This window comes from Nanorana parkeri, unplaced genomic scaffold (genome assembly GCF_000935625.1).
Source record: "Nanorana parkeri isolate BGI_ZX_2015 unplaced genomic scaffold, ASM93562v1 scaffold157, whole genome shotgun sequence".
NCBI classification, from domain to species: Eukaryota; Metazoa; Chordata; class Amphibia; order Anura; family Dicroglossidae; genus Nanorana; species Nanorana parkeri.
In genome coordinates, this window is record NW_017306425.1 from 1,062,416 (window position 1) to 1,086,635 (window position 24,220).

Here is a 24,220-nt window from a genome sequence, read left to right on the forward strand (position 1 = left end):
CTACCTTCATGCATTGACCTATTAATGCACAATGTAAAACATTTAATCTACTTATGTTACAAGGAAGAGGACTACTTTTCTCTACCTCAAAGTATTGACCTGTAAACCTAACATTGCACATGTAAGTTAAAAAAAATACACAGTTAGTTTGAAAAAAACAGTAAGAAAATATGGATCCATCTGTACAACTTATACTGTAAAAATCTTCAGATCTAATAAATGTTACCTGTTTTTTTGGGCTAGATTGCATTTTAGATATCGATTTCTGTGTTTTCTTCTAGGTTGGTTACTTTTTTTTGCTAGGTCAACCACAAAGTAGTCACATCATGGTACGGGACTGAAGAGTGGCAACAAATTTTGCATACAACTGCACACTTTTAGTGGACATTATTGCGGCATGCCACCATGTTCAAAGCATGAAACAAACCAACACATGGGCTCCTGCCTCTAGTAGGACCATACATCCAACACTGGTAGGTGCTGAAGTACAAGCAAGGTGACCAGGGTCGGCCTTAGACCTTAGGCGCCCTGTGCGAGAAAGCTTTACAGCGTCCCTCAGTGGCCACACCCTTTAGTGGCCACACCCCCGTAACCACACCCATTTCCCCCAATATCCGCACCATTTAAAGACTCCTATTTTGTTAAGCCCCAAAGAAACATATTAAAAAGTATGATAAAAATACAACTTTTATTCAAAGGTATTAAACTTGTAGGCACAATATAAGTATTGTTATCAAATAAAACAACAGAGTCTATAAAAATAAAGTGTCAAGATGTCATGCTGACCCCTTTTTTTCAAGCAAGTGCATCTAGAAAAGTAAAAATAGAAAACAGAACACAAAACCTAGACTACATGTAAATTAATGAATTACTATATGTCCGAATATATGAAAAATGTATTCCGCACATAATAATAATTTGTTTATGAATGTGGGGCGGCCATGTTGGCCACCGGCGTGTTCTGTGAATGCATGCCACCATCTTGGAGGCAGGGAGCATGACGTTACATGACACCATGCAGGCGCCCAACATGTGCGGTGTTATATGACGTCATGCGCCCTGCCTCCAAAACACGCCAATGGCTGAATCCAAAATAGCATAAAAAAGTGTCTTGTTTGAGAGGGAAGAGCCTCTGTACTGAGTGCTTCTCCCCATTGAGGAAATCTTGAATGAACAGCATGTGATGTAAATCACAGCCTGTTCATTCATAACTGGGGACGCATTGTACTATGTGTCCCCAGTTATTTACAAACATTGGAGTGATCAGACGATTGCTCCAGTCTTTGTCCTTCTCACACGGAGGATAGGTAAGTATCACTGATATTTACCAATCCCCCTCTCTGCCACACACAGAGCCGCTGTCATCCTGAAACTGACAGGATGACAGCGGCTCCGATCTCCTCCACGCTCGGCCATCCTGACAGCTGCGGGTGCGGCTTCTCTCCCCCTCACTGCTCCAGCATCCTGACAGCAGGCAGCGCTCCCTCCTGCGCCTCCCCCTGAAGTGGGAGGGGTGGACGAGGGAGCGCTATCATATCGGATGGCCAGCGGTGAGGGGGAGAGAAGCCGCCCCCAGGACGAGCTGTGTCAGCTGCACGGCACACTTGTTGCCATGGCACCCTGTGCGGCCGCACAGCTCGCACACCCCTAAGGCCGGCCCTGAAGGTGACAGCAACTTGCTTGGACCCCTCCATTAGTGACTGCGAATATGTCAGACACATACAAATGTTTGTACAACAGTGCAGGCTTGCAGGCTGGGAGGGATGAACTGTGCACAGAAATAGTCTGCTAGAGAATAGATAGATAAATATTTCCAGAGCAACTGTCTCTTGTTGCAGATACCACATAAAACTAGACTACCGTAACTAAGCATTTCACAGGAAAAATTCTAAAATCGTTCAGCTACGTTAGTGAGAGGAGCCAAAAGCTGTTTTTGTGCCTCATTACAGCATTATAGGAATGAGCAGCCATGGAAATATACTTAAGCCACAGATAAATGTCCACCGAATCCCTGGAACATAGTGCAATTTATTTTTCCTTTTACAATTGCATAAGGACAGTTGAAGCACACAGTGCAGCTTCCTCCCACAGTGATACCAACTGATGAGCCTTGAGCCTTATGCATCAACTGAAGAGGGAAGGTTAAGCTGAAGTGTCTGTTTTCATTGATTTACTATGGAGAAACAAACACTTTTCCTTACTGCCATCTTCAATAAATACAATCCTGTGTCAATACATTGAAAATTCCAGTATCAGGGGAAAAAACAACCTATGTGGGCCTTTAAAGGGTACCTTGTGTGTTCAACAGCAACTCATCTCTTAAAAAGTACATCTTTCATTATTACATAGTAGGTAAGGTTGAAGAAAGACATGGGTCCACTCAGTTCAACCTATGGTGTATGTGAATGTGTCTGTTTTTCTCTGTCTTGTTCTAACACTTTCCATATCCCTGTTGATTAAGTGAAAGAAGAAACTCATCTAGAAGTTTCTTTGATTTATCAACAATATCAGTAGATACCACCGCCTGTGGAAGGGAATTCTGCAATTTCACTACTCTCACAGGAAAAAAACCCCTACGAATCCTAAGGTTCAATCCCCTCTCTTCTAAACTCATGTTGTGTCCCCAGGTTCTCAATACAGTTTGCAGATTAAACATTTTGTTTTGAATATTGGGGGTCCCCACTGATAATTTTGAAGACTGCAATAAGGTCCCCTCTTAATCGCCTCTTTGGGCAATGGGCGTAGGGACTGGGTTTAAAGGGATGAGGGACATGAAGGGTTAAAATATGATGCGAGACGGCTGTGGCGGTGGTATTGACAGGATTGGTCGGGTGGAGGGGTACAGGAGGTGGAACAGAAGTTGTGATTAAGCGGCAGCCAGTTGCAGAGAGTCGGTTGTCAGGCGAACTTCCCACACGTTGTTTGTTTTGATTGTGTTTGTAGGTGGTTTTCATTTCGTTTTTTACTGGGGGGATTGGTGGGTATTGTTGTAGCAGCTGGTGGATTTCCAAGGTCCTTTGAAGGTGGTCATTGTGTTAAAATGTCAAGTGGGTAGGGACCTATCTTGGATACTGAAAACACAGGGCGCACAGCTCACCCCTATCATGCATCCCCGCAATCCACATTCGGTGCACAGATGACTCTCTTCTGGAATGATAGGCTCAAAAACTGTAGAACCAGCACACAATGATCTTTCAAAGAAATTCAAACTTTATTCGACATGCATCTATACAAAGAACCGCTGACGCGTTTCTGTCTTACTCGGCCTTAGTCGTAGCCTATGACTAAGGCTAACGAATACAGTCATAGCCTATGACTAAGGCCGCGTAAGGCAGAAACGCGTCAGCCATTGTTCTTAGTAATGATGCATGTGGAATAAATGAATTTCTTTGGAAGATCATAGTGTTCTTGTTCTAGTTTAGATATGGCCCCGTTTTTACTATTTTCAATGCCAGTGTAATATTGGTGTGTGGTGGTATCTTCAATTTAGAGTGCAATTGTCTCTGAAGTTGGCGTTCTGGTGGCTGGGGGCCTTTCTTATGGGTATGCAGATACAGAGCACATTGAGTAAAATGCCTAAAAGGACCTTGGGTCTTATTCAGACTGTTGTTTTTAATGCTGTGGTTGTATGTGTTATTTATAAGCTTTGTTAATTAACGGCTGCTATGCCCATTAGTACCCTAGTTGGTGCCAGTGTGTGGTTATTTCAGTGGGGGATGGCAATAGCAGCCATTGTTCAGGGACAAAACATCTTTAATACCCTAGTCATGGAGACATCATATCTAAGAATTTGTAAGCTGCAATATATATTACATTTTTGTTCTTGGGTTGAGGTATCCTTTAACGATTGTCTACAATATGGACTATGTTAACCACTTCTGCCTTGTGTTTTGGTTGAACCCTTAGGAGTGGAGGAACTCTGGTAAGGTAGAGAAAGTTTGCTCCAGTGATCTTTGAATAGTGTTCTGCTTTTCTAGTGGATCCTGAATTTTTCTTTCCACTTGTAGGTCTACAGAAAAGTGGCCAAGAAAACCTTATGTCTGAGTGTGCACTGCAGCACTCCATCTAACAGCCCATTATATCCCTGTCTACAGTATCATAACCCGATATCAGATATTTGTAGCTCTAAAACCTCAGTTTTATACATGGGAAGGATATTTATATCTCTTTTTAATAGAATCAACTTGTGTTTCAGATTTATTGTTCTTTTAAAAATCATTATATCACCATAAAATTATTTGCTACTGTGAATCCTTACAACAATAAATATGAAAATATTCCCATCCCATCCTCATAGCTTTCTTCTGCCAGTACTGTGCTGGCTTCCCAGTGGAAGAGGCTTCTCTGCCAGCAGCTTTTTGATTACAATGATTAAACTCCATGGGAAACAAATCTGATTCTGATCTAGAAATGTTGCTTTCTAGGGATGCCGCTTCATGTGTGTCATAGCTAAAAATAAAAATGCTGTGTCACCATTAGTGACTCCTCACAGATGATCCAGTATCGTCTAAAAACTTTTATGGTTATTTTTTTTTTTGCCCTTTTGCTGCCTTAGAACTATAACATGAAGATGATGAGATGTAAATATTTAGCAAAGCAACTTTGCTAATAAACTGTTAGCAAACTCTCACAGTTACCAATCATATTCAGAACTGCTGCGGATAATGAGAGTTGGAGAATGAGAGACTTGAAAGTAGTACTGTTGTGTTGAGTGTTGGGCACGTGCCAGACTGCATGCTATTCATGTGCACTGCCCATGCGGCACCAGGCATCCCATCACAGGCATCCTCATGTCCAAAGTATCTCCTTTGGACACGGGGCTGTCAAGGTATTCATGGCCTCGGGTGGATTCACTGCACCTCGCCCCTTCGTGGCAGAGCCCATCTCTGAGAGCAACGCAGCCTGGTCTGACCAGTATTACCCGTGATCTCTCCCCACATACACTCCTTTAGTTATTACCACAGCAGTCTAGCCCACCTCAAGCTCCTTTCCCGGAGAAACCCCCAGCAATAGGTTGGGGAAGGATCAGTCCACACAGAGAGCCTTTTCAACATTTTGCTTAAAACTTCTTCATCTGTGAAATATAATACATATTTCAGTCACCCACATCCCTGTCATGGTACGTTCCATAATGAGCACTCAATAGTTACCAACGTTAGGTGAGAGATGAGAGCAGTTGAGGTGTAGCCCAGATCTATGGAGAGGTTTTTGCCCTGCAGTGTCCTGCATCCTTCCTTAAGGCATGTGAATAGTCTCTTGTAAAATAGTCCTTCCTGTCCTCCCTCGCTTCCCCCCTGGCAGCAATCAACAGTGACTACATACTGGTAGGCCTGGTCCTGAGCCTTCCAATGGGCCAGCCTTCTGCTTCCTCCTAACAATCTTTCTAGACTTGTAACCCTGCAAAAAATGTGTTTAGTTTGGGATCAATTCGGATTTGTATTCCTTTTGTTTTTCGGTTTTCGGATCTGATATTTGATTCAGGTTATCATTCAGATTTTCGTTTCGGAACAAAGTCACGTGACTGTGCCTGTAATGCATGCAAAATGAATGGCAAACGCACTCATCAACTCATAACCAGCTTTCAAGCAAGGTGCACATGGAAGGGCTTTAAACAATACAACAGCAAAAAGTTTCCCAGCACACTCACCAGCCAGCATGCAAAAAAACTTGTCTCACTGCTAAGGTTAAAAACAAAGGTTTAGATACACGTCTTCTGCAGAATATGTGAAAACCGCACCGCCTTGTCAAGGCACCTCTGTGTAGTGCGGTCCTAACTCTAACCTATGAGAGTCTTCATCTTGGAGCACATGTAGCAAAAGATAAAATTGGTTGCAGGTTTGCCAGGAGACACAGGGACACACACGGGACAACGCACATCACAACGACAGCTGAGACCCCCAGTGTGTCACTGCACCAAATCAGTCAAGCAAAACGAACGGCAAACACACTCATCAACTCATAACCAGCTTTTAAGCAAGGTGCACATGGAAGGCTGCCTCCTTTTAAATGCAAGCTGAATACTCCTGAGAACATGCTGCATTTCCCATCTACGTAAGCAATTACTAAAGAAGAACCTAGCTAAAAAGTGTTCACAGACATTCAACCATTTCTGATAGGCCACAGCCTAGGATAGCACACACATTACGCACATACATTGGGCTGCTGACATTCAATAACACATTCTCATGTATAATGGAAGGTTCCAGACTGCTGTCTTCCCAGTACCAAGTGACTATTACCTCATTCTGGCTGTCCCTGCAAATCATGTGTAATATTGTAGATGGAGCACAGACCGAATCAGTTCTAAAAAACCTTGTGCAATAGGCACCAGCCTGTCAGCATTTTCTGGGCTAAACAGCAACATTTACAAAGCTAGATGTTCTGTACCAAGGGCTTCATATTTGAAAGATATCTCCTTTTCCATAATCTACTAGCAATACAGCATGAAAAAACACTAGCGTTACATAGAAGTGGTGTTCTGAGCCTTATCAGGTGCTTTTTCCATCTAGGAGTATACCCTGCCTTGAAAGAGGAGAGCTGTACCCATTATGGCTATTGGAAGCCGCCATGATTACAGTTCCCCCATAGTGAAGAATCGGGCTAAGACCAGCATTTGCACTAAAATAAGGACCTGGCAAGACTTTTTTTGGATACATGGCTATGAGGCTCTGTGGGGGGCTGTACAGTAATTATCACTGGATTGTAAATATTTATCAAGATGGGCGGCACTTAGGGTGGTGCGGGCAAGTGACTGAGGATAGCTGTACTAAAGGTACACTTGTCCTGTAACTGACAAAAGAATAAATACTGCTGACAAAATTGAAAAAAATCAATCAATTTGAAATTGGCACCATAAACAAAGACCCAAAAGTGAAATCATAACAAAACATTGCTTACCACCAACATTAGTTAGAACATTAGTTGTTATAACTTTATTAATTATGGGAATCCACTTGGAATTGGGCAAAATTTATCTTAACCCGTAAAAAGATCATCTTAAATCTAGAAAACCCCACAACATCTAGAAAACTTCATTTTTTTGCATAAATATGCAAATTAGATTGCCTAGCCCAAGTGTGGTATCTAGAAAAGATCACCACCACTCCAAGATCTGGGTCTTTAACTGCAAACTATGTAGTTTACACAATAATGGAGAAGTCACAAATATAATAATATAATAATACCCCCAGTCATAAAAAGGATTATAACAGTGACCAACAAGTGCTATGTGTTGTGAGTTGCTTCTTTGAGGCTCCAGTACATTATCCATTACTGTGTACACTATATGGACCTGGATCTCCGAGTGGCGGTGATCTTTTACCTTTTGTACATCCCACACTTGGGATATTCACATTAATATGCAAATTTATGCACTCTTGTTATACAATGCCGTTTGGCGTTGGGGGGTTGTTTATATATTGTGGGCTTCTGGATTTAAGATGATTTTATTAGTTAAAGTTTGGTGTGCCCGATTCCTTGTAGGTTCTAATAATTATTACATTTATAATAAACTCAATTTTCATACTGATTTCGGAGGTGGGGCATGTTTTATTATGATCCTGTCAGGGGTGACCTCCCCTCCCAGACTTTGAATCCTGAGATGCTCTGGACGGCGAACCACCCAGCACCAGTGATGTCATTGGTTGCCAGGAGAGGGCTGGACACCGGCCAGAGCATCCAAGGTTGCCAAGGACTGGGCAGGTAGATGTGTTTAGTCCTTACACATCTCCCTGGCCAGTTCTTAGCAACCTGGGGCGCTCTGGCCTATAAGGAGGTGGCAGGCACACTGCAAACATTGTTCAGCAGAGCAGCCATACTGCTCTGCTTGCTGCCCCCCACGTTACCCAAAGAGATGCCCTTCAGGCTACCTCATTTAGGGACGGACCTAATCCCATCTATCCTTTTGAGCTTGTGTGCAATATTTTCAGGTTCCAGCTGGCATTCATAAATAAGGTCTACTATGGCACCATGATTAATTAGAATGATAGTCACTGGGTTTCTAAGTCTTGTGTCGGTTTGACAAAACAAAACAAAAAATAAACACTAATTATAATCTCAGTGAACTTCCACAGGTATTTGTGTCAGAACTAGTTTTCACCCCGTACAAGTCAAAAGGTAAAACCAGCTAGAAACAGCTCAAAAGAAGCTCAGAGCGGACATGAGTAAATGGTCAGAGGAAGACACTGCAACTTTAAAGTGACATTAAAGTCAAAAAAATGTTTGTTTTCCCTCCCCCCAATGTTAATGTTAGCAATTACCTTAAATAATGTATCTTAATCCGATCTTCCTCTTCTTTCCTGATGTGTTCATCTGTCCCTCCAGCGGTGCGGCGGCTCTCCGATCCAGCGCTCACTCCTCTGGGCTTGCTGGCACTTCTGATCCCACGGGTCTGCATGCGGGTGCACATGTCCATAGACTTATCTCTGCTCGTCTCCTGGCTGAGAATTCGAACTGTGCATGCGCCCTCCCCAAGTTAATTCTTATCTTATGATAGTTGCCGCTTGTGAATGGCAGATTAGGGATTCCTGCTGCAGGAAAACACAAGTTCCTGATTAAGGAATCCCTAATCACACCTGAAATATAGGTGTAAATTGGGGCCTAATATACACATAATCATTAACCCCCCCACACACATAATTAAAATAATACACTCCCCCCTTCCCCTTATTAAACCCCCCCACACACAAAATAATAATACACTCCCCTCCTCCCTCACCTGTTCACATCTTTGCAGGGAGGAGGCTGTGAGGCAGATCGATCCCTGGTTATCTAGTGTTGATTAGTGAGGTCTGCTGCAAACCTCACTAATACATCCTTATCTTGCGGCCGGAGCTCAGAACTGTCAGAGCTCCGGCCGAAAGAAGCCGGAGCTGACAGGAGCAGCTCTGCGATCTGCATCTGACAGAGTTGCAGACCGTGGAGCTTCTCCCGCAAGTCAGGTACGCGGTCTGTGCCTGACATGCCAGCTGTCTGCGGGCCACATAGTACCGGTTCTCCAGCCGGATTTGTCCCCTGAACCGGTCCTTGGGGACCCAAATTTTGAGCTCTGACATAATTCATTTTGGAGAGGTATTGCAGTTTAATATTCTCCCATGACGTGGACTCGGCTCAGAAGAACTCAGCAGCAGTCTAAACACATTTGAAATGCAAATTGAATGAATTTAAAAATGTGCTTCATTTGTCTGTCTACACAAGTCCTTGAACTAAACAATATGTCAAACGTTGTACTTAATTACCCTTTAACATAAAGCATGATATACTTATATGAACCCATGCACAGTCTCACTTGTACTATTAACAATGGTCCCTAGCAATGCATACAACAGCACACAAAGTTTTAACATTCTTTAATATGAAAAATTTCCCAAACAATTGACAAAACAGTCATATTTAAAAAGTGACAACATGATGCAGCACAGAACCTATAAAGAGTTCCAACTATGTCATGGGATAATTTAGCCATTTATCATCTGGTGTCTTGTGGAATAAGCTCAAACAGTCTACAAATAAATATGTACAGTTCTAAAGGAGACTAAACTTTCAATGCAAAATTGTCAAACATAACCGAAAATTTGCTTGCAAATACTTTAGAGTCAACTGTAAGGAAACAAGCCATGCTCCTGCCAGGATGATATGTTAGCCCTATAAACTTCAACAGGAAAATTATTAACACTGCAACAGCCAGCAGCAGCATATGCAGTGAGTGGAGGAGAATGCAAGAGAAATGTGATGGGGCTTAATCTTCTCATTTTGCCTGAAAGTGAACATATAATTGTGCAAATAGACTGACCCAGTCAATTTTTGAGTTGAGTTGCTGTCTTTATAATTTATTTGAATGGAAAACAGAGGAAAAGGCCAGCATTTACATTAAGAACTAGACCCATGCTAAGAGGCACCAGCACTGGCATAGCACCCAGCCACTGCATTAAATAATTGCATTAGCTGGACAACTCCCTCTTCTGATTCTGACCTGAGCTGCTAAACTGTACACTAGACATGTGCGATTCGTATGGTTCCAAATCAAAATTTCCGAATTGCATTCGGGAGCTCACGTATGTCATTCGGGTCTGGGAACCTCAACTTTAGTAATATATGTATATGGGTCCCAGACCCGTTACATTTTGGATCCGAATTTCAAAATTGCATCAGGAGCTCCCGAATGCCATTCGGGTCTGGGAGCTGAATTCGGAAATTCAGATCCTGAATGCCATTCGGGTCTAGGCGATTCAGCTTTAGTATTAATACCTGTATATTATTTTTTGTGGTATTTGCAACGAATATTTGTAAACTCATCCAAAACGAATGAAAATTTCGTCCAAATACGAAACCTGAACTGAATTGAATTTCAGATCTGAATCACGAATTCCAAAATAACAAAACATCTGAATCGAGCCAAACTGGATTTTTCTACAGCTTACATGACTACTGTACACATGTTACAGAATGAACCTCTGATCTGCCTTTTTATTAACAATCAACAACAACAACAACAACCAGTTAAAGGCTAACACATCCCCTCAAACCCATTGCATGTAACTATAAAAGGAGATGATTCGAAGGGGTCCACCTCCAGTTTATACAGAACACCAATGGGGTTTGTAGATGTGCATATGTATACATATAATGCAGATAAGCAAACCAGATACTGAAACTATTTTGTTTTTATGCCAGTCATGCTTTAAAATTATTGGATCTCACAGAGAGGTGTGCTGTGTCTATACCTGTCCCCACTATTGACAGCTATGGTAGTGTTTACACACACCACACATCTTTTCATATTCTTTTACATATACCTGGCATATGCCTAAATGCTAAGGGTTCATGGAATCCAAACACATTAAGTTCTTTTTGGCAGAAAGGGTTGCTACTTTTCTGAAAATTACATTATATATAATGTTTTTAACAACTATAGCCTGACTCCCCCTGTTTGCTACAGTAGAGAGGACACCATAGACTTTCTTTGTATGCTTTATGGAAGCCAGATGCCTATGCATTATCTACAGTCTTTTTTAAGTTTTAAAAGTTTCTCTTAAGCAAGGGCGTCACCGATTTAGGAGATGTATAAAGAGTTGGCATTTTTCCTCTTTGGTGTGGCTTAAAGCAATAGTATTATGGCAGTAACTCTGAGAGCAATAACATGGCTGTCAAAGGGAAGGAGGATTAGAAGCATACTATATACATTTCATCATGAAAGAACAGATATGAGTGATGTTGGGAAATTATAGGGAAGAAAGATATAGCTCTCAGGGGCTATATGTGGAGGGGTGATATACTTGTGACAGCGTTAAGATGATACCATGTACAACTTTTATTATGACCCACATTTTCCCTTGAGAATGGTTCAAGAAATGCTGGTTAGGACTCTTACATGTTCTTTATCCAAGGGCCCAATGTATGTATGGATCCACCCAATGCTTAACAATGTGGGTTCTCGGAATGGTGAATGCCTGTGAGACATAAAGTAGGTGTGTTGGCCTTTCACAAATGTGATCCCTTGTATTTAAATTTTGCCCTATTTCGGAACTAATTGATTAAAAAATCTATCCAATAATTTTTTGGTCTGTACTTATTTACACAACTGTCCAAATAAATATACTGTATATTTATTTTAAATAGCTTAGCTATTTGTGAACAAATTTTTTTTTATTATAATAGTTCATAAAATCCATATTGTAACGTCCCAATGTACTGTCTCAGAAAGTTGGTAAAAAAATATTGGCAGCCATAATAAAGAATTTGTATTTTGTAAGGGATGGTGCACGAGCACTCAAGCCATTGCGGCACATTATTTTGTATGTGGGCACTTTTGGTAAGGTCAACAATTTGAATTTATTCTTCGAACATTGACATTGTTGTAACTTTGTACCTTGGTATCATGACACCATTGCATTTGCAACATGGTTCCTTTAGTAAAATGGTAGCCAGGGCTTCACAGTTGCCTCCTGGGAAGGCTACTGCCTTCCCTTCTTTATAAAAAAAAAAGCCCAATCTTTATTTTTTTCTACACAGATCTGGCACTAGTTTAATAGGGCCACAAAAACATGGAAGAAGAATTCATCCATCAATGACATCTAGAAGTCAAAATGTTGCTACAGAATTAGAGGAGGAGGAGAAAAGATGCATTGGATGCATGTCCAAAAAGAAACAAAATGACAAGAAATTACAATATAGTGTGCTCATTTCGCACTAGATTTTATAGTGGCTCTGGAGGGGAGTGATGTGAAGTGAGGGGTACCCTAGTAGCCTTGCACATCTCCATACAGTCATATCCCCCTTCTCTCCACAATCCCCTTTACCAACATTGTAGTGAAATACAATGGATTTCACCTGCAGAGCTAGTAGCTGCTTTAATATTTAGGATACTGTGCAAAGAGAGGGGTCCTCTGAGGTGTTTTGTGGAGGAGCAAAGGCAGATAAGGTATTTGCAAGTATGATTTGAAAATGGAAAACTTAACATTTAAAATCCTTATTATAAATTGAAAACGATTGCATTCATCTCATTAATATTTCCACTGTAGCAAAATGTATTGCTGGGCAAAGTGGAGAATTATCTCATATATTGTAGCTCACCAGTCCTTAAATTTGGTGACTGCAGTACTTTCCTTTTTTAGGCGTTTTCCATTTCTGTCATAGGGTGAAAACACTCATTGTACTGTATCTACGAAGGAGCAGTGTTGTCCCCATAGGACAGGAAATTTGTTAGAACAACAAGTGCTTTCATCTGCACTTGCCAAAGGATTCCAAAGAATGGATGATTATAATGTATGGGCTTTATATGGCTGGAGAATTGTATAGTTAGAGTGGAATATTCTAAAGAGAGTATCATGCAATTCCACATATGGCTCACCAAGGGATACAAAGTACAAAATAATTAGTTCTTCCATTAGGAATTGTGGAAAATGGAGGCAGAAGCGTGTGAAGGGAATGCAGAGAGAAGGACTACACTGACCATCACCAAAACCCAGCACCCCTGTTTCATCTTTAGTTGAGATGATACCCTCTCATATACAGAGGATGATAATGTAACTTAACATGTCCCACAATAAAGTATAGGAACCACATAGTATGTCATCTCAGATGACGCGTTGAAGCAGATGGAGGCCACAGAAGTAAATCCAGTCCACGTTTTAATTAAGCATGCTATATATAGTATTTAAATAAGCATATTCAAACATGCTAGGCCGTGTTGAGATTGCTATGCACTGGTGAGGCAGAGGGTTTGAACTGACAAGTGCGGCATTCTCATTGCATCCTAGTTCCCTGGGAGGGTGAGGTGGTAGCCTAAATGTGACAACATAGCAAAGGAAGGGAATACACCTCCAAAAGATGGGGAAAGAGATTGCAGGTTTATGAGAGAGCTTCAGCATCAGCTATGGCGGATTTGGAAGGTGGAAACCAGCCCTACATGAATGATTCTTAGACCTCTTCAAGGTCTGCTAGCACAACACTGCATATTCTCCATACTATCAGATAGGGGTATAACTGCATTGCTCTGCCTTGTGTGCATTGTAAGGACAAAAGGCATTCTTGTGCTTTCTACAAAATTGCTACATAAATTCTACAATGAAATCTGCATCTTAACCTCTGTAAGGTAGACTTATGAAAAAAATACTTTAGGTATCATAGTTCGGCTTTAGGTATCATACACTGGAGGAGTAGGCTGAAAATCAAAACTCCACAGTTATCGCCCCATTTTTGTTTTATTAGTGGTTAAAGTCAAACCTGACAGGAATTAAAAATTTGGACACATCTCCAGTATTATAAACCAGCTATAATGGTGAGTTAAGGCATCATACTTTAACAGTTTAATATGTATAGGCAAGTGTGCAGACAAGTGAATGCCCTCGTTGACTGCATCTGCATCTAACAGTGAAACACATGTATAACAATGGTCTGAGTCCTGCTTGGATATGGTAATAACTTACGACTAGACTATTCCAAAGATATATCCAATGTACAATCACTTCATAGTATATACATCACAGGGAAGCCAATCTGCACAATGTCACTGAAGATGATGTAAGTTCCAAAGTGAAACAAATTTCAACACATGGAACATTACTGATTACAGATAGTTTACAGGGATAACCTGATTCTTTATGGGAAGGCCAGCAAAGCAGTTCTGCTTTTATGAATGATGTCTGGTACTTAGACAAAACTGACAATGTTGGTTTCTTGGATCTCGGTCATTTACGCTAGTTGCACCATTAAATTTGTGGGAATAACAGGAAATCTTGTAGTTTTGCCACGTAAACTGAGGGAATAAGAGGGTCTCTTATTACCAAATATGAAACTAGTGAGAAAACAATAGGCAAGGATAAGGAGACATTTTCTTGGAGATGTGCCATATAAATAACATTCCCAAGTATCTAATTCATATTGTGGAGATCCCTCAGCCAATCCAAGTGTTTACTGTGAAATAAAAAGGATATACAGCACCCTTGCTTAATCAGAATGTCCTATTATGTGTTTTTTTTTCGAAAATCAAAAATGGTGTCATTCAACCTTTATTTGTCTGTATTACCTGTTTATTTCTTAATTGTTTTGTTGTCATTTTAAATGATTTCCTTCTCTTACTTTATGTTCCATTGAAACTTTGTATAAATAAAAGTTCTAAACATGCTGTATATTGGAGTATGTATTCACCTTACACCACACCTGACTTACAATAATGCTGGTAGCTGGGGGAACAGCAGTTTTTGCATTTGTGTAAGGAAAAAGCAACTTTTTGTTCATGTGATGCGTACATTTAAATGATGGGTTCACAATGTGAACATTTCTGTCCATATAAATGTATGCATGCACCACAATCATATCTCCAATATCACAATAGCTATGCTCCCCTGTTAAACATGGAAATGTTCATTTGGCACAGAAAGAAACAGAACAGGGCCAGTACAGAGGTTGGAAAACATCCATAAAATGTTCCTATTATTAAGTATCAGTATACATTAATCTTCATGTATACATAAAAAAATGACAGTATACCTTCCATTACTTAAAGGGGTCCTTCACCCAAAAATCAAACTTAGCATTATTCTCATCCTACCCCCAGCCTGTTACACAACTGGATGTGTTTTTTTTTTCTTTTTTTGGGAAGTGAATACTTTTTTGGTGGTGCTCATTTCAATTCCTCTTTCCTTGTTTAGGTAAGGATCATGCAACCCTCACACCCCCCTCCCCAGGGGCGTCCCTTCATGTCTCACTGCCTGAGGCTGGGGGGGCAGGTGCTTATGATTCCTGCCCCCCACGTGACCCAATGCCGCCTGATGCAACTGCCTTATTATAGGGATGGCCCTGCCCCTCCCCCACCGTCAGCCTTTTGGCATACAGTTGTGCTCATAAGTTTACATACCCTGGCAGAATTTATGATTTCCTGGCCATTTTTCAGAGAATATGAATGATAACACGAAAACCTTTCTGTCACTCATGGGTAGTGTTTGGCTGAAGCCATTTATTATCAATCAACTGTGTTTACTCTTTTCCAATCATAATGACAACAGAAACTACCCAAATGACCCTGATCAAAAGTTGACATACCCTGGTTTTGGCCTGATAACATGCACACAGGTTGACACAAAGGGGTGTGAATGGCTATTAAAGGGAACCATCCTCACCTGTGATCTGTTTGCATGTAATCAGTGTGTGTGTATAAAAGGCCAATGAGTTTCTGGCCTCCTGACAGACACTTCCATCCTTCATCCAGTGCTGCACTGACGTGTCTGGATTCTGAGTCATGGGGAAAGCAAAATAATTGTCAAAGGACCTACAGGAAAAGGTAGTTGAACTGTATAGAACAGGAAAGGGATACAAAAACATATCCAAGGGATTGAGAATGCCAATCAGCAGTGTTCAAACTCTAATCAAGAAGTGGAACATGAGGGGTTCTGTTGAAACCAAACCATGGTCAGGTAGACCAACTAAACTGTCAGTCACAACTGCCAGGAAAATTGTTCGGGATGCAAAGAAAAACCCACAAATAACTTCAGGTGAAATACAGGACACTCTGAAAACATGTGGTATGGCTGTTGCAAGATGCACAATAAGGAGGCACTTGAAGAAAGATGGGCTGCGTGGTCGAGTCGCCAGAAGAAAGCCATTACTACACAAATGCCACAAAGTATCCTGCTTACAATACGCCAAACAGCACAGAGACAAGCCTCAAACCTTCTGGAACAAAGTCATTTGGAGTGATGAGACCAAAATTGAGCTTTTCGGCCACAACCATAAACGCTACATTTGGAGAGGAGTCAACAAGGCCTATGAATAAAAGTACACCATTCCTACTGTGACACACGGAGGTGGATCGCTGATGTTTTGGGGATGTGTGAGCTACAAAGGCACAGGAAAGTTGGTCAGAATTAATGGCACGATGAATGTAGTATGTTATCAAAAGATACTGGAGGACAATTTGCATGCATCAGCCCGGAAGCTGCGCATGGGACGTACTTGGACATTCCAACATGACAATGATCCTAAACACAAGGCCAAGTTGACCTGTCATTGGCTACAGCAGAATAAAGTGAAGGTTCTGGAGTGACCATCTCAGTCTCCTGACCTCAATGTCATTGAGCCACTCTGGGGAGATCTCAAACGTGCAGTTCATGCAAGACAGCCCAAGAATTTACAGGACCTGGAGGAATGGGCAGCTTTACCATCTGAGAAGATAAAGAGCCTCATCCACACATACCACAAAAGACTTCAAGCTGTCATTGATGCTAAAGGGGGCAACCCACCGTATTAAGAACTGGGGTATGTAAACTTTTGATCAGGGTCATTTGGGTAGTTTCTGTTGTCATTATGATTGAAAAAGAGTAAACACAGTTGATTGATAATAAATAGCTTCAGCCAAACACTACACATGAGTGACAGAAAGGTTTTCATGTTATCATTCATATTCTCTGAAAAATGGCCAGGAAATCATAAATTCTGCCAGGGTATGTAAACTTATGAGCACAAGTGTACATATCACACATCTCAGGAGGCCTGAGAACAGATTCCCTGCAGTCCAGGGGAGCTGGCTGAGTGATCAGGAAGTGACAGCTGGTTTCAAATCCAAGATGGCAGCATGGGAGAAGAGAAAGAAAAGAGCTGCCAAAACTATGGGTGTGAGCAAGACAGCGCTGGACTTTATGGGCTGTTATGTGTTTTTCAAATGCCAGCAGTTACAGTACTTGTACAGTACTTTTTGATATCTAGGTAAAGTTCCCCTTAAAAAATGTGTTTTAGGATTTCTGGCCCAAGGAACAAGGGCAACAAATAATACCTTTATAGTAGCCGTAAATGTGTATATTACAAATATTTTTTCTTCAAAAGTACCAGACATCTTAGCAGGAGAAATCACAAATGCTATGCAAGAATAAGATTATAAACCTATAGACCATGTCCCGCTAAACAAGAAATTACATTTTATAGGTTATGGAACGAAAACAGGATTGCTAAGAATTTCCTACAGTATACTGTCACCATGTCACTGTGTTTCCATCTGTTTTACATTCAATTTTCCCTTCCACATTTTGCATTTTGTACTCACACTCTTTATTGCACACACTGTACAATGGTCCGCTCACATACAAGGTTCTTTCTGTGTTATACAATAAAACTGGTTATATGCAAGAGGCCTTTTTCCAATTGGTCATACCCTTAGAACATTATTTGTACACCCAACATGCATAGCAAGTCATCGAATAGCAGTATCATCTTCGTTGTATCTACAGAGAACAATGGTAAAATGGCTAAAATGTGCCAACATGCTGCACTTCTTTTATGGGCAATGGCTGTGTCCCAGGGTTTCCTGTTGAGGCTGTTTAAACCCCATAGGCTGTAATTATAACCCACATCAGTATTGCTGGTAATGAGCAACACTCTTTCTCTCTATAAATCCAACTGTAACCCCTTGTATAAACACTGAGGGGAATTGATCAAAATTGGAGCAGACAAAAACTGGAGCAGCTGTGCACAGCAACCAATCAGCTTCTCTCTTTCATTTTCAAATCTTAACTGAACAGACTGACAAGAGAAGCTGATTGGTTGCCGTGCACCGCTGCTCCCCTCATTGTGTTTTTACTGTGCTAGTTTGTTCGAACAATTTGGTTTTTCCACAAAATACTACATTTTCCACTAACTATCCTGAAAAGATTCCTATCCCATGCCATTCCATCTTAAGCTCATTAAAGGTTGAATCAAAACAATTTAATCCAGAGTTAGATTTATGAACTGTCATAAACATATTTTTACATACAGCTACCATAAGTACCTGAACATGTCTTTTTTCAACCTCCTATAATTCCCTAAGCACTGGCACATAATTCTGTGCCAGTCAGAGCTCTATTTCTTTGCACAGCGCTGTCATTCTCCCCTCCTAAACATCCTTACAGAAGAAGAAAGCATAGGGATGACCCCATCATCTTGCCGCTGTTCTTTCCTTCTCCAGTCACAGGCTGGGGTGGTTTCTAAACCGGGCCATATTTGTTAACTTCTGGTTATCTGGGTTTAAATTTGCGCTATTTGTCAGGGGCACCTAAATTACAAGACAAGTTGATGAATAATACAAACCCTTTAACATTTAACATATGGTCATTTCAACTGCGTATTTATCTGTTTTCCCAGAATTCAAATTAATATTGCATGACAAAAATTTGTGTTATGTAAAGTCTAGTCCTGGCTCACTTAGCAGCCTTTTAAAAATAAACAGGATGCTAGGGAAGCACCTTGGGCATAGATAACCTTATGGTCTGTGACAACCAACCTTTCCTACCAACCAATTCATCCCAAAGCAGCTGCTAACCTAGGTGGGTACAACTGTTACACAACCACTGGTTCTCTATGAAAGCCAATTAATAAGATGCGGCAGGTCATTACAGCCTCCCCTATCCTTCAAAAGCACTTGGACAATCTCCTTATATAGCAATGCCTGTACTGCTACTAAACGATAACAGCGAAAGTGCAATAGTGGCAACAAAGTTAACCACAAAAGAATCAGATGATAAACATGAATTATCCTCCCTTTAAGCAATGCCCCAGTGCCCCAAATATTATACTACAATAAGTAATTTCATCTACATAATAGCTACTTAAAAAGACAATGCAAGTGTATACATGCTATAGACTATCCCAAGATTCCTCTTTGGCAGAGGGTCCAGCAACGCATTGCGAAGCTCATATTTTATCTGTTATACAATCTGCCATGACAGTTTTTTTTTTTTTTATTGCAAAGGTCCAGCCTTCTACTATTCAAAAGTCTTACATAGAATGTTATCCCCTCCTGTGGAGATGATATATGTCATCATTTTATTTGTTCTTCATCATCAGCTGTCTCTCTGAAGGCACATACAGAGGGCACAACTCCTATTTGTTTGCCAGGCTTTAAATCTTCATTGTTGTCAACATTTCGGACACTTACAGAGGCAAGCCATTTTACAACCCTGAGGGAAGTCATGATTTTTGGTTTCTTTTATAAATCCATGAGATTCAGATGTAAATAGTTTGAAAATAATATTCTGTAGTTTCCTTATCAGCCATAAGCGTCAAAAGGTGTTCTTTCAATTACAAAACGTTTGTCTAGATGTGCAAAACAAAATGGTAAGCATCCAATGAATAAAACCTGCGTAGACAAGGAAAACGAATATTTCATCAGACAGTGATCATCCATCAACCTAAAGTCATCTTCAAAAGAAGTTGTCCTTTTATTCTTTTCAGAGAAGATAAGGCCACATGGTCAAAAAGATTCTTCTAAGAATTTTTTTTGCTGCCCAAACCATAGAAATGTATTAATAAAAAAAATAAATTTGCTCCTCTGTTGTTGCTCTCTTGACCTTGTTCCTTGTCATAATTGGTAAAAGAACTTTGTAATATCATATTATAAAAAAAGGAAGCAAAATTTATTATAAAACTAACTGATTAGTGGATGATATTTTCCATCACTGGTGTTTTTTTTGCTTGTAGTCAATAACTGATTTAAAATAACCCAATATGCTTCTCTTGGCATTGGTGGGAGAATATATCATTAATATTCTCTACATAATGTTATCCAGCTTAGTTGGTCAAGCAGTCATAAGAATTGGTTTCAGATGTGACCAAAAGTGTTGAGATGGTATCCAGTAACTTGCAGAATCATCCAAAGGTAAATAAATCCACAAGGTAACATCACTTAGTTCTAGTAAAAGTGGTAAGAAAAGTGGTTTTGGTCCATAGCTGTTCTGTCTAATTGATGAACATCACATCCATCCAAGAAAGAAAAACTTCTTAAAATGCATCGCCAGCAGAACTGGAGATGAACGACTGTACAGAGAATTCTAAACTGAAGGACGTGGCGGTGGTCTATTCGGGGGTGGAGCTCTCATGGGAGGTGAGGCTAAAGGTGGTGGAGGAAGAGAGTTGGTTGGGGATGGAGTTGGAGGAGGATAGTTAATTGGTTCGGGAGGTGAACTTGCTGGAGAAGGAGGGGTATATATTGGGCTCTGGGGAGGAGTATATATTGGGCTCTGGGGAGGAGTATAGATTGGGCTCTGGGGTGGAGTATAGATTGGGCTGGATGGTGGTGTCAAAAGAGGAGCATTGTTTAATGGATATCTTGGTGGCATTGGCTTCTTTTCTCTTGTAAAATTCATGCATCTCCCCTGGAATCAACAAAAAAAAAGCCAAAATTAATATTTGGATACATTTTCAAAAAGATAATAAAGCAAACATTTCAATTGGGCAGAATGAAAAACACATGTATTATGATAGATATGAAAGAAAAAAAATCTGGTTATAAAAGAGAATATTGTTTTATAATTACAAGCTTTGAAATTCATACACAGGCAAACCCAAAACCTTAAAAACGACAAGGCCTGAAAACCAGACAGGTCGATACTATAGGAACGCCAGTGTGAAAGGGACCTTAGGAACTTTGAACGATTGCTGTTGACAAGAACTGCACTTCATAAACCAGCTGTTCTTACCCCCCACCACCACATTAGCACAGTTCATGCCAAATCACAGTGCCAAACTCCCAATTGTATAGTAGAAGAGTGTTTTTATTTGTTTTAAGATTTGTTCAACTAAAAATGCTGAGGAGGAGCGGGGTTCACTGGAGACGGGTTCTACAGCAGCCAAGATTAAAATCTGTCATCCAATATCTGACATTTTGTGGTATAGAGACAAAACAAGCCATATCATAGAACATAAAGTGTTCTCATTTTTCTAAATATACAATAGGGGTCATTTCATCTTTGCATTTTAGGTAAAGCCATGCGTAGGACTTCTTTAAAGAAGGTATCGTGAGGACATGCTGAGCTTATGTTATTAGTAAGACCCAAACTTTAATACGAAGTCTCCTACAAGATGAACAAAGTCAACAGTCAGCAGAGAAAGGGTTAGCCCCCTGAAAAGTCGGACATGCCTTGTAGCTGCTTTCCAAAAATGACACAACTGCCTCACGTACTTAAACCAGCTGCTGGAACAGAGCAAGCTGAGCAGAGCCCAAATAAATTGCACTGAGATTTGAAAATATGAGAAATATATGGCAGATTGTTTGGCTGCACTTAGTATGGAAATCTGACTGTCAGCTGAGGTTCATGTAAGGATATTAACTCGCTGTAGCAATTTCTGAAGCTCATTGGCTGGCTGCATCTGATTCTAGAATGGAAATATATTATAGAGGGAAATTCAGACCCTTTTTTATGTGCATGCACTACAAATGTATGTAAGTATCTAATAAAGCTTACCATAAAGGTTAGATTATATAACAGCCCTAGTAAGCAAAATACACCAGAGTAAACAAACTATGAAGGTGCACAATGTGAGGGAGTCTTTATGTCATACAAAAGTGGAATGTTTCCCTTTGTTCAGCCATGTAAGCAAACATAAGAAAACAAGTTAAAATCCCGGTCACTTATCCCCATGTATATCTGTGGAGTTTGTCAAATTGTGCTGCAGTGGCGGGACATCTTCAGCACAATTGATCAGTGTTCACGAGTTGTTCTTGGAGTCATCTTATGATACTCTGAGGTTACAGTTTACTACTCCTTTGGGATATTCCATTGTGTATTTACCTGATTTCACTTGTTGTACAAAGCTCTTCTATGTTTACTTGTTATGTTTATTGTTTCAATAAACTTATTTCATATGGAAGAAAACAAGTTAAAACCTGTTTCTAAAATTTTCATATTTTTCAGTTTTAACCCATTCAGAAATAAAGGAAAAGCCACACACTGCATCAACAAACCTCTATGCAGTTTGGACCCTGCTCCCCTGCTCCAAATTTCAACTTCTGATATTGTAAAAAGACTGGGGGGAATTTATCAAAGCCATTGCGGCAGTTTTGGCCTCTTAGATCATTTTTTTTCATGTGCAAGTCTTTTAACGTGTGCCCCTGTTTTGACCTGAGCTTGCACTACTTTTTCAACTGCATGCTTTTTGCACCGGTTTTCATCTGCTCTTGTTCTGGGGCTGTATGAAACCTGAGCATCAACTAAGAAAACAATCACAAAGATCCCGGGAATCAAGGTGAGGGGTCGGGGGGAAAAAAAAAAACCGGAAGCGCCGACCTGGGGGGGGGGGGGAGTGCCGCGAACGAGCACATATAGGCGATCGGCGGGCTATGGACCCGCTGATCGCCTATATGTGAAACACCCGGTAACGGGTGTGTGCATTGATCGGGTCTTTTCTGCCCGTGCGTGCCCGCTAGGGGGCGCGCGCGAGCAGAAAAAAATTGCCGTCTGGAGACGGCAACCCGCAGATGCTGCAAGAGGTTCAGAGGCAAGAGGTTAAACCTCATTTATTAACATTACACTAGTAAAATTTTGGGTGAAAGTTTTGTAAGTCTTGGGGGGGGGGGCATTGATAAATAAAACCCCTAGTCTTTGCATGTTCCTTGAAAGTTAAACTCTATCCCTCCATGATTTCTTTCACATTTAGCCAATGATCCTGTGTTACTCGTATACACTAATATAATGCATTTCATCCCCTTTTTTGACCATGCCTCTTACTGCCATTGTGTAATACCACTGGCTCTATTATTCTTTCTTTGGATTCTCTTTCCTTGTTTGATGATCCTCTTATATTTTTTAAGCACTTTATTCTGCTCCGTTGTTGTCTTATTATTTGTACAAAACTTAATAAAAATGTTGAATTTGAAAGTTAAACTTTAGGCACGTATTTTAAAAACACCATTTAGAGGTCTTATTTATACAGTTTTCACCCAAGAACAAACAGTCTACCAAGATTCACCCATTTCACCCATGTGTTAATCTTGTGTAAAATTTGTGTGACTCTTGAGTGCAGACCCCTTAATCTAATATTATTTTAAAATGAATAAATATATTTTACACACACCTAGCATTTGTATCTGAATCACCTAGAATTTGTATCATCCTGCTATAATACATTGCAGAGCAGGACTGAGACCAGCGAAGCAATGGCCAACATTGAGTTAGTCAGGGCTCTACTGATTTACAAAGTACTGGTTAGCCTAAAACTGAACATGTATATGCCAAGTTTTGTATGGAATGGGGTAGGAATTGAGCCCCGGTTGGGATTATACTACTATCCAGGGTGCCATTAGAGAGATTTTCTCTTACCCTAAGGGTGACAATGGTTTCACCTGATAGGAAAAAATGTGAGGAAAATCTGCAACAGGTATACAGACAGAAATATAAAGCTGACAAGTATTCCACACTTCCCTTCTGTCTTGCTGTTGGATATTATTCCTCACTTCCTGTCTGGTGACTCTTTTTTTGCCTGGGAAAGAGGAGAGGGAGTTACCTCTCTAATGAAGTCTCAGATAGCTGTAAAAACCTGATGGGTTCTAACCCTTCCCCACTCTTTCCAAAACAACAAAAAAAGTTTTGGATGGACATATATGTTAAAGGAAGGGAGACAACCAGGATGACTGATTAAATTATCAATATGATGCTGCTCCTTGATTGTTAGACTTGTGCGCCGTAAAAAAATGTGTTCCGTTTCGGAATATCCGTTATTTCGTATTTCGTAAATCGTGTCCGAAACTCAATTCGGATTCGTACGAAATACGAATTTTCGTTAGTTTCGGCACATTTTCGTAACTGTACCAACATTCGTTATGATGAAGTTAAAAAGCAAAAATACCTTTGTTAATATTGGAGTCGATGTGGTAGTTGTTTTTGTATCCGAAATATGAATTCCGTTACCGTATTCCGTATCCGAATTTCGTATTTCGGTCTTACCATCAACTCCAATATAAATGTACTTTGCTTTTTAA

General features: G+C 40.4%; 1 protein-coding gene across 1 annotated transcript in view; it reads right to left on the reverse strand.

The window, feature by feature from the left end:
- Nucleotides 1–19,983: 19,983 nt before the first annotated feature.
- The window catches only part of ANTXR1 (anthrax toxin receptor 1), a 178,685-nt gene continuing 174,448 nt past the window's right edge, over nucleotides 19,984–24,220 (reverse strand). The window contains exon 18 of the mRNA XM_018554410.1: nucleotides 19,984–20,618. Coding sequence (XP_018409912.1) covers nucleotides 20,295–20,618 — 324 coding nt within the window. The 3' untranslated portion in view covers nucleotides 19,984–20,294. The remainder of the gene's footprint in view (nucleotides 20,619–24,220) is intronic.